Here is a 12,611-nt window from a genome sequence, read left to right on the forward strand (position 1 = left end):
CGAAATGAGCGAAGAAATTCGCCGCCAGCGGGTTACAAATTCTTCAAAGTCCGCGGACATTTCAATAGCATTTTGTATAAATAGGACATTGAGCAATTTATTTCCATCTAATATTAATGGATCTTAGGGCGGTAAGAAAAATATATTGTAGAATATACCGATTGGGTTAGCTCACTAAGTAGAAATACCGCTATTTTGCGATGCAAGATAATATGATGTTAGATAAAAAAATGAAAAGATATTATGTTAATAAAGATAAAAATATAATACAAGGACATTAAGAGTGTGATTTATGGTTTAAGTCGGAGGATCGAAGGACTGGATATTTTTTTTTTCTGCTGATTATGGAAATTGTCGGCTTTTTAAAACCTTTGGAAATAAATTTCATCATAAATGAAAAGCAGTTCATTAGTTCATCGATAAATTAATATTTTTTTAAAAATGCTTAGTTAATTAAATTATTTAATTAAAAACACGCTAAAGAATTTATATTTTGTTAATATATAATAATAATATATATTATTAGTATTATTGTAAGTATATTATGCAATTTTATAGCTAAATTTGAAGTACAATTTTTTGTAGTTTAATAAGTAGCAAATATTTAGTAATTTATATTTGGGACTACCTCTCAGGAGATGAAAAATGTTTGTACATTTATTTGCCTTAAAATTAAAACCATAAAAATGTAAAGATATTCTATTTTTCTATAAATAAAATGCATTAGAGTGGTTAAAAAAAGTATTAAATCGATTTTAGTTAACAGTGCCACACGCCTTGTAAAACATGGTGAAACTGATGCGCTTGAATAAAGATAAATTTGACAACTTTAAGTTTACAAAAATAAATTGTACTTTAAACGATTTTTTAAATCACTTTATCCGAATTAATTTGTATACTTTAATTGAATATGACAATTATCGTTTATAATTACTACTTCCACGGTTCTTTAACTACAGTATAATGGTTAAAACATTTTAATTAAAACAACATATTGTATTCATTATAAAGAAGTGCTCTTCTCGTTCGATAAATAATTAATTGCAGTTATTTTGTCGGTGGGTCGATCGCCAATACACGTCGTTATAGGTACATATTATAGATAAATTACTTTTACCGGGGTTATGATTTTATAAACCTGTTTTAGTATGATAATCGTTATTATTATTCTCCCATGTATATAATAGTATACTGTACGGACCACGAGTATAGGCTCTATATATTATTAACACTAAATAATATTGTTGGTTATTTATTATAATCAGTTTTTTTTTAAATCGATATTAGGCACATTGAAATATTTTGTCATTAAAATATTACAAAATACACAATACTATGGGTATCCGGTCAATTTGAAATAATATTATAATATAGGGTTAAGACTCAGGTATATATCGCCGAGCAAGTAATACCAAGATACAACTGTATTAATAATTGTGTACAGCATGGGTTTTTTCATTTTTTTAACCACTAAAATTGTTTTTCTTTAAACAAACCCATGTAATTATTACTTTTAGTAATTTAATGGTACATCTGAGTATATAATATAACATAATTTACTTTAAGCAAGGGTGGCCGTTGCGGTTCATTCATAGCTTTTCTGTACGGCTAATAATATGGAATACTGAATGAATTTTTATGACCGACCCATCAGCTACTTATATACTATTGTTACAAACGGATTTTTATACACCAGTGAGTTTTTAATAGGACCATAAAAACCTTGTGCCGCAGTCATTAAAAAAAACGATACTTAAATTCGATCGCCGCTTATATTAAAATTTTTCCCGTTCCGTTATTCGTTTGAATAATAAAATAATGTTATAAGAAACCTAAATCGTTAGGGCAAAAAAAAAAGCCTGTGATATATCTGCACCGCAAAAAAAAAAATCAATTTCATTATAGTATAAAATAACATGTACAGTAATAATATAATTTATGCATAAACAAAACGGTGGCGACACCTTTGCGAGCTGCTCGTTCGGCTTTAATTGAAAACTCGTGTCCTATTACGTGTATATATATTATATTAATAATAAATCTATGGTAGGTTGGTATGTATGGTGAATTTTTTATCTTGTCAGCAAAAGCCGCCGTTATTTTTTTGTTACAGTGTTTACTGTTTACCGTCTGCCGTGTGCATAATAATATAAGTAGTTGCAGTGGTTACTGGTTGCCCGTCGTTGGATGTATCGTTTCATCCGGTTAGAATAATACACATTATCGTCAAAAGCAATTAATTATTTCATCGAGATCAAGACAATAACATATCCGTATTCAGCAATTTCGCGTGCTCAGTTTACAGCTAATAGGACGACCTTACGTTTTGCACATTATTATCGCGTAGTAAATAAGTTCAGAGTAAAGCTAAATTTAGAATTTTTCAAACACTAAAACCAAAGTTTATAGGATTTTTTGGGAAAAAAATAAGTGTTCATATTCAATTTACTGTTGTAATAGTTTAGATTTTGGAAAATTTGAAATTCGAGGTTTCCTAAAAGTTATTAATTTTTGAGTAATTTCAATATTATTTAAAATTTGTATTATTATTTATTACATCTTATACAAGTATATTTTAGCTTTAACGCACAACGCAGCTGCTGGTGTACCTACAATAGAACGAGATTATCTTTAAAAACGCAACGATCTCTTTGGGAATCTTAAAACTCCATTCTGTGCTTCGAAATGACCTTTGCTCGGCTAGTAACCCTACTACCGTTAGACACCCCATCGAGAGACTTAAGAGAGGCCGTTAACACGCGATTTAACCTACCACCGACCCGCATTACCTACAAACCGACTTCGGTTTTAGACGCTATAATGTTGTGATACGTCCGTTAACGCGCGCCAAATGGTTCTCTAAGCAGTCTACATTTTCATCGACGAGGCTTTATTTTTTATTTTTAAAGTTCACCTATAACGTATAATATTTACAACAGTAAACTCTTGAGTCGAAATCGGTCGGCGCGGCGGTATTAATGTGCACAGGAATAGACACGGTTTTAATTATTTAAATCAAACCTGGCTGGACTCATCGGTCATAACCACTCTTTTCTTGTAGTCATCAAGATTATTTTTTATTCGTCACTTTTACTTATGTCATATACGACGTTTTGAGAGCCATTGCTCTGTATCCTAACCATTCCTATGAATGCCTATATCCTTTTTAGTTTGTTCTCAGGCCGGATAATTAATACAAACACAAAATTCCTTTTTACAATTTTTGTTCCAATAGATAAGAATGGCGATTAGTTATCATTTTTTTTATTTTTCAGCATCTATACGAAACGTTATGGGTACCGATTGATTTTCGTAGAACGATTTTGTTAACACAAATTCCACGTCGAAGGACTCGCGCGTTTACTATTCGAAGACAGCCCAATGTTATACACGAAATACAATATAATAATATATTCTTATACATTATATACCAGTGTACAAATGCACGTCGTGAGTGACGGCGTTGTTTAACGCCAATATTTATGATTCACATATGATATAATGTATGAACTTGTTATATATATATATATATAATATTTTCCCATGCAGTGTCGTGAAATCTTCATCGTCTCGACGAATCCGTCAGACCAAACGCGACGGTGCAACGAATAACGAAATAAGTGACCTTAAAAATATTATGAAAAAAAAAAAAAATAATAATAAGCAAAATAAAACAAATAAAATTGTCTCCGGACAAGATTTTTACCGCATGTCGGTCGCCTTCGGGCGTTCGGTAACCCCGCAAATGGTAATGTGTAAATGACGTACCACCGGATTCTTTCCCCTATCTCTCTCTCTCTCTCTTTTCCTCTCGCTACTACCATTTGTGACGGACAACAAATGAATAAGATTGAAAAAAACTACCCGCAACAGTGGAACGGCTGGTATGGTTTATTGGATCCGCGTATACCCATTGTTATTGCGTTTAGATTTCAATTCTATAGTAGGTACCTACGACGGTTGTCACAGATTTTTAATTACTCTCCCGTCCGCCGTATCGGTCGTTATCGGTAATTAACGCGATCAGGCCCTATTTGGGATGTCGCGCACCGATCAAGCAGTGGAAACAATTCGAGGTAAATGACAAAAAAACACATACACATAAGCGCATGTAGAGACTCGTGTCCGGGATGTTTTTTTGCAGACATATGTGCGCGCAGCACCATTACGGAAAAACGAGACGTCCAAAACAGGTCCCCGTGCAGACGCTGTTTATAGGGTTCGGTTAGTGTCTATATCTATAATAATAATAATAATAATAATACAGTCTCATGTACATCGACGGTACAGGAATTTACCGTGATCGGGAGTTGTAATATTATAGTGTGTACCCCTGTATATATATATATTATATATAGCAGGATTTTACCTGCATTATGTATATTATTCTAAAGTCTTAATGTTATTACGTGATATCAACCGCAATGTATTCAATACACGGTCTCGCAGAATAATTTATTGCAAAAAAGAGGAGGGATATCTATGGACGTTATTTTATATATTTAAGGGGGCTCCATACAAACCATTTTTAAGGAGTTTTGTATAGGTAATATTTAAGAAAAAATTGGTTTAAATAAATTTCGACCATGTCAATAAACTTACCGATTAATTTGTATAAGCTTCAAGGTATTATTTTTAATTTAAATCATTTTGTCTATGAGTAAAAGCCATTTTAGTTAACACAACATACATTTTTTGTTCCATCGCACAGGCTCAACCAGTGATCCGATAAGTAATATGAAAACAGATTTGAATTTGTCATGAAATTTACTTGAGATCGGTCGACGTACTTTTTTGATATCTTATTCCTGCTATGTATAAAACACGTTTGAACATTTTATAAAATTTCAATATTTTAAAATAAAATTTAGAAAGGGTTAAAATTAAAAATTGAAAAAAGTACTTCGACCGATCCTATGTAAACTTCATGACAAATTCAAATCTGTTTTTAGATTGCTTATCGAATCACTGGTTAGGCCTGTACGATGGAATGAAAATGATGTGTTTTGACTGAAAAAATGGTCTGTATGGAGCCCCCTTAACACGGAAAACACCACTATATGAGTACAAGTAAAGGCATAAAATCTTCGTATACCTATTATCTATGGAATTAATGTGTTTTTGTACTAATTATTACTACGACATTTCCGATTTTATACTTCATTTTCAATGTTAGAATTCATCAGGGAAAATGTATAGTTTTTTTTCTTCAAAAAAAGGGTAAATGCTTTTATTGAAAGCAATCGTCATTTTTTCGTTTGATTTAGCTTTCAGAATAAGTATATTTAATTTCATGTAAACAATATCATAATGTGGTACTAATTTGGTTCAGACTTTCCAAAAATGTTCGGGCTACGCCAGTTTATGGTTGCTGGTATTTTTTAGGAGCCTGAAGTAGCTTTGAAGAATGTGAACTTTCCGAGTCACTTGTCTAGCTACGCCGGAGCCATAACAATATACCGTCTACTGAATTGTCACATTTATAAACACACTGAACAAGTTATCGCGAAAGTAATATTAATAGCAATTTTAGTGGCTTACATTAAGTGTAATGATAGCATTGTAGTTATGTAACACAATAATATGTTTTTTAAACTTGGAAACGTGCCGTCTATACTTATATAGTGCAGTCTGTCTGGTGGTCGCCGGCGAACAATATGCACTATAGATTGCACTCTTACGATATTGCACACAAAAGGAGGGAGGAAGGCAGGTATACCATATAGTTTGTCAGCAACGCGACGGACAGCCAACTGCGGACACGATCAGAATGCGACAGAGCAGCAAAACGATTTGAAAACTCCTTAGGCCTCGGCCGCCGTTATTATGGTACACACGACAGAATTATTAGATAACAATAATAATTCGCTTACATAGCTATCATTTATCGTGTGCACGGACCACTTTTTCTTGTACGTCGCGAATAGTTCTGCGAAACTCTTATAGATGCTATGTAGCTATACAGCGTCATCCCATATAATATTCCGTAAAGCGTGTAAGAGTGATAACGAGAAACCGTCATTAGATGAGATGACTATCTAGCGTGCAGTTGCTATAAGGCCTACTATGGACAATTATCTGTCTATATGGTCGTGTCGTAGTGCAGTTTAGCTGTATATTAAACAGAAAATGGTTTTTAATTGTACCTCGAGCGCCACAATTAAGCCACCAAATAACTCAACGATCAGTATTGCCTGAAAATGTAACTATAATAATTATAAAATGTACATAAGACATGATTTATTTCAACAATTAATTATGTTTATGTCGAACGTCTATAAATGTTTAAAGTCCATAATAATAATAATACTCTGTGTCTATCGTTTTGTGTTATACAGGGTGATCAACTTATCGTGAACCACTTAGTATCTCACTGGGTTTAATTAATAATTACACGTTTTCTTTACATAGTGTTTTTATGCAATGTAATCTCAATTTTTCATCATTTTTTATTTGTTTTTACCCCCTTAGTTTTTTTGATAGCAACTTTTGAAACAAGGTGAAATTTTATCACCTTGTATAATGTCCGTATTCGAGTTACATAGAACAAGTAACCCATGAGGATTACAAAATAATAAAAAAATAAGTAATGTAATGTAAAGTTAATAAATTTGACGCGAATTTTTTTTATCATTGCCAAGATATACCATCAAAGGATCAGCAGACACAAAAATATAATATTATTATGCAAATAACATAGTAGTATAATAATTATGATAATATATGTCTATGGTGATCGGAGCGGTTGTTCTCTTTAATCTCGGCGTCACCGTTCTTGGTTAGTGTTGAAAATATTATATTCAACTACTTATCTGACGGTTCGATATGCGCCATGCGGGATTATTATCTTTAGTTTATTAGACGTGTATATTATTGTGTTCGTACACCTGCGGATCGGTCACGACAAGCAAATGAAAGGAACCGTCACGTCCTAGATGTGTCGGTTGGGGAAGGGAAGTAAAGTGGTAAAAAAAAAAAAAACAATGACTTTGTCGGGAAATGATTACGATAATCTACGGTTTCGAGGTGGGAAATTCGTATTGTATACGGTATATATTATATACGATAATTATCGTATAGGTAATTTTACCATTGTGCGCGCAATGTGTGTGTGAGTACACCAACGTCTGTCCTGGGTAATTTGCGGTCCACGGCCACAACCGATAATTACATTTTTGTTGTTTTTTTAATATTTTTTTTTTTTATTATTGTTATTTCTTCATGGTAGGTTCATACAGGCGATGCGTTTCTTTTTCTTTTTCCTCAGACTGCTGGACGCTACTCCGGACTCCGGTGGTTTTCCTATGTGATGTTATATACCTATACACGCGTAAGTACTGTGTATACGTTCACACAAACATACATAGGTAATATAAGGTGTTCAAACTTCCAACCCGCCTCGACACGCATACACTGTTATTATAATATGTGTACACTCGTAGTAAATATTTCTACAACTTACGACGTCTCCCCCCGCGACCCATAGTGGTTCTTAACCTGACGAAAGAAAAATCGTTACACCCGTAGAAGATATCCCATAACAGTTTATACTTAAACGTTTGCACGTGGCCGAGCTAGCGCAGGACCGAGGACGTGTTCCACACACTACTCGTACAATATAACACATGGAATAAGCGTGACTTTTCCAAGACATTTGTACATATTGTCTAAACCGCGTCGGGTTTTGTGTTTCATATAGTATAGCCTGCGGTTTATGTTTGCGTTACGTACTTAGTGATTAAAAAGCGTAACCATTACGCAAAATTGTCTTCAACTCTATACTTTACACGATATACTGTATGTTCCTGTGCATTCCTCATTGTAGCTCGCACTACAATAGTATATATACTCAAGACACGGTTTTACAACATTTCATAAGAATATAAATTATAATATTTTTACTGATATTGGTAAAAATTAAAGAATGTTCAGTATACATTTTAAACATCTTGTAGCCCATTAAATGAATCCCCAATGTCCAGGAATTCGTATAATTTAATTGCAGACTCACTTGGTTTAGATTCTTGTGCGATTAGACATTGTAATATGATGTTTATTCATGATCTTGTTGGTTAAAATATCGACAATACTGATTTGCTATTTCAATTATTCTACCCTCCTATCCCTCATCAACTTTAAAGTACCGCTTCACGACATTCGCTCCTATGCACACATCTCCTATGTTCAGGAAATGTGTAGATGAGCTAGGGATATAAAAACATCACTAACTCGACTCTAAATTTCTTAAATAACTCTACTATTACCCGCTCTATTTGGGTTTGTTCTGTAAAAAATACAAGTATAAATAATAAATAAAAATAAAGATTTAATTGGCAGCTGAATCTTTTTTTCCCAGGGTTTTATCTTATATGCCAATTACTCTGTATGTTTGATAATTTTTTTGATAATTCCTTCGTTTAAAACAGCTTAAATCATTAACAATATAAATTGTTTTAATATTTTTAGTATTATCAATCAATGTATATACCCTATGAGCTAGGTATGTAAAATGTAGATGGACATTGATCCTTCCCAGTTTAATATACCTACTCCTTTTAGCTTTAGAAAAGACTCCGTTTTAAACAAAATATTTCGTCTAATACATAACGGTAAAATCCATTTTGTCTCATAATCATTGAAAAACATACCTTTTTTGCGTTTTTTTCAAGTTTTTCTTCAATAATCATATTTTTTTAATGATAAACCCAAAGACGATTTTTATTCTGGTCTCTAGAACATTTTTTTCGCGGTCGTCATCAACGAAAATTCGAAACGTGTAAACTTGGCATACCAAAATTGCATTTTGCTTTAAGTCTCATGAGTCGCGCGTGTACTCATTTTACAGTGAAGTGAACTGTTCTCCTCACGCCCGCTGTCGCCACCGTCGGATTTACTCCGAGATTGTTTTTCTTCTGTAATGCAAATCACTTTTCGCAAAGGCGCGGCGGAGTGTTGCCAAAATATTGGAGGTGCTTATGAAAGAGAAAACCGCATGAATATATTATAGACACCGCGGGCAACGAGAAGAAACTATACTACTATATATACAGACACTTTCCCGAGGTACAAGAACGGAGTCTTCGCTTTAATGGGATTAATTTTTAAAGCCGAAAAAAATGGCTATAGGGGTTATATATTTTCTTTTTTTTTTACATCCGCCGAAGAGTCTCTAAGGAATTGGCTGTAAACTCCGACGGTTCCGATTTTATGTACACTCTATCAGTAAAGCGTTTTTGTATAACATTGGAAAGGCGGTGTATATACCGCTTCGTTCGCTATTAGCGTTTTCTGCAAGTTCAGTCTACGTCGCGGTCCCTCAGGTAATTGTTTTGATGGAGCGAAACGTAAAAATAAGTACTTTTAGCTTAACAACGAAATCAGCTACTTAAAATTATACGGTATCCCACGAAAAAAAAATGGTAAAAAATTAAAAACATGTCAATGCCGGGGAACAGTTCTGTAAAATTTAACTACAAATATAATCGGTTTTAGAGAGTTTTTATGATAGAAAATATAAAAATACCATCTCATCAATTGGATGCTGTTGAATAATCCCCGGGCTCTCCGTATCCGATTTAACGATATTAAATATTTTTGCTCCACTCGAATCGTGTGGCGCACATGTACGGGACAGAGCTGAAGGCTTGGGGACGTTTAACATAACCCTCTCACACTCAAACAACGATTAAAACAATCGTTAAGGTTAACCATAACACACACATGTCGTCTCATAACAATTAGTTTTCAAAAGTTTCGCCCGACTTTACCGCGTCGTTTCCCTATTGGACGACCAGTGACCGCCGGGGAAACGACAACATAAGCCATGTGAAACCAAATACAATAATAATTATTATTATTACATTAGGAAATGCACAGTTAAAGTAGATCAGGACATCACGAGTGTAGCGCTAGAGGCAGTGGTGGGGCTGGGGAAGTTCAACCGGACGAAACTCTTCATAGATTGCCATAGAATTACGATACACGTACTTGTCAATAATATACAACAATATATGTATATTATTTTAATCGTTTTTGCGCCTCGTGGTTTTACGGGCTGCGTTTCTTTCCAACGGAATCCACCAAGCCGGGGCCGCGTTATGATTGAGTCGTCTCCAACGAGAGATTAGAATCGATTCACCGCGCGCTTACCGTCAGCTCTATCGTGAGTTACCGTGAAACCGAACCCCACGTGTGAAGATTGTCATCGGTGAACGGCAATAAAAATAAATCGTTCGGTGCATACCTGCGAGACATTTTCGGTGTCATTATATATGTACTACTACTAACACAAACACACATATGCACACCTAAGACTCACGCGAGAAACGAGAATATATTATTGTTGTACAGTACATAATAATAATATGTGATATCAAGTATACGTACTTCGGGGTTGTGTAATGTCGATAACGCCACCCCCACGCCCATAAACACATGGATATATTATATATATATATATACGCATATCTATATTGTATCTGTGTTGTCTCGTGTATACACTGTGTGCGACATGTGTTTACGTCGCCGCCACCGTCGTAGTCGTCGTCGGTGGCAAGTGTTTGAAAGTACCTGCGATTTTTTTATATTATTACAAAAATATATTATACGTGCGCGTATATCCCAAAGCCAAAAAAAACAAACGAATTACCATACACCCCCGCCTGGGGCGTTTGCAATATTTCAAACAGCTTAAAGTTTTCTATATAATCAATATTATACATGTGTATAAAAACATATTATTACTCCTATTTATATATTTCACTGACGGAAAGGCAGTATAATACAATATTGTCGACGGGCCATATGTGAGAAACGCGCATAATATTCGATATTGCCTTATACGAACAGTGCCGTATCTATAATAATATATATATATATATATATTATAATAAGTTCGATAACGTAGCACAGCCGACTGCAGTTATAATTTTGAGGGTCTTAAACATAAGTCGCGTGTGCTTTGCTTTTAAATTTATATTCTGCTGTTAGTTGAAAATAAACACCGAAAACCGCTGAATACAAGTAGAGTATATATAGCTAAGGAACATAAGGTATATGATTTCCTTAAATATCGCAATCGAATAATAAGTTATACTTTATGCAACTAAAAAAAAAAATCCAAAACAAAATTCTAACCTTTTCTAGCTTTGAGCAATAAAATCCCGACGCTTCCTCTAGGCCCTAGTGTCCCTTATGGAATTATTTTACACTTTAATAGAGCTATACTTTTTTCCCTTTTTAGGTGTATCCAAAACTAGTCAACAAATAATTAAAAAACAAATAAATATATAATATATATTTAAAATAAACTATTCAACTCCGAGATGATTGACCCCTTAAAGCATATTTTCCAAGGTAGTTGACCAATGACTTCATTACAACTTGTCTAAATCTATAAATAGATAAAATAATAACAATAATTTGACCTATATTTAATACTATGGTGAAATAAATTAGTCGATTGGTTCGATTCATTTTTCAAAAGCTTAAAAACATTATATTTAATGATTAATGAGTGTAAAATGTTAATGTTTAATAAATAGCAGCATACTGCTGAACTATGGCTTATAAGTTTTTAGTGTATTGCATACAACCTAACCAAGAGGCACTGTGATCATGAACTGTGATTGTGAACATTTTTTTTCATCTGCAGCTGCACATAGTTATGTGATTATTTTAATTCCATATCCTTGGTACAAAGGTATAATATGAAACGTGGGTCTTTTCATTTTACAACTAGATTTAAAAAAAAATACTATTGTAATTTTGTTTTATTACTGCGTCTTAAATTATCCTGTATGTACTGAGATCAATTACGTTCCACCCACATTCTATAAAATATTTTAAAATGAAATAAGCTGTATTAATTACTATCTTAGTATTATGAAGTTTTATACTACCTAGTATATACACAGCTTTCATTAAAAAGCATGTTCTCAAAACTTACCTAACTAACAAACTATTTTAGATTTTCAACGAAAAAAAATTGTAAATTTGTAATTTTTTTTTTTTTTAGGTACAGAGAGGAGTCACTTTGTTGGCCAGAAAGGTATGCCTGTTATTATTATTATTTTTTATTTAAATAGAATTTTTATTGAAGAAAACACAAACTGGGAACACAATAGAACCTTTTTTTAATAAAAACTCCCGTTCAACATAATCATGATAATGTGGAATTTCGTGATTTTTTTCCCCGCGTCTCTCAAAACCTAACCTAACATTATGGAAATATTTGGTATTCATTCGCACTGCAATGGTAGGAATTTAATTTCGAAACCACTCTAAAGGCACTAAAGCCAGTGTAGAAACACTAAATATTATATTATCTTATTTATTATTAACAGACTAGTAGTTAAAGTGCAATATCGTCTATGCACTATAAGATATTTGACTATAACGTCGTTACATTAAATATTTGTTTAGAAACCTAATAATATACAAAACTATTATTATATTGCTATTATTAAACTATTATTAACTGCAAAATTAAAACAGTGTACATGTAGTGTACTAGACCAATGCGTTTTAAATCAATATATGTTGTAAATAATATGTTGGTAATAGGTATCTATAAAAATAGGAATTTTTTTGTACAAATATAACGAATAATT

The 12,611-nt window shown here is 33.1% G+C and overlaps 1 protein-coding gene across 1 annotated transcript in view; it reads left to right on the plus strand.

Moving 5' to 3' along the window:
• LOC126836232 (protein trachealess) overlaps positions 1-12,611 on the plus strand; it is a 120,946-nt gene that overhangs the window by 9,536 nt on the left and 98,799 nt on the right. Inside the window, exon 2 of the mRNA XM_050569457.1 lies at positions 12,017-12,049. Coding sequence (XP_050425414.1) covers positions 12,017-12,049 — 33 coding nt within the window. The remainder of the gene's footprint in view (positions 1-12,016; positions 12,050-12,611) is intronic.

This window comes from Adelges cooleyi, unplaced genomic scaffold, assembly GCF_023614345.1.
Source record: "Adelges cooleyi isolate 19-005CV unplaced genomic scaffold, UGA_ACOO_1.1 ACOO_flye_CR_arks_rails_tigmint_CR_PRNA_23, whole genome shotgun sequence".
NCBI classification, from domain to species: Eukaryota; Metazoa; Arthropoda; class Insecta; order Hemiptera; family Adelgidae; genus Adelges; species Adelges cooleyi.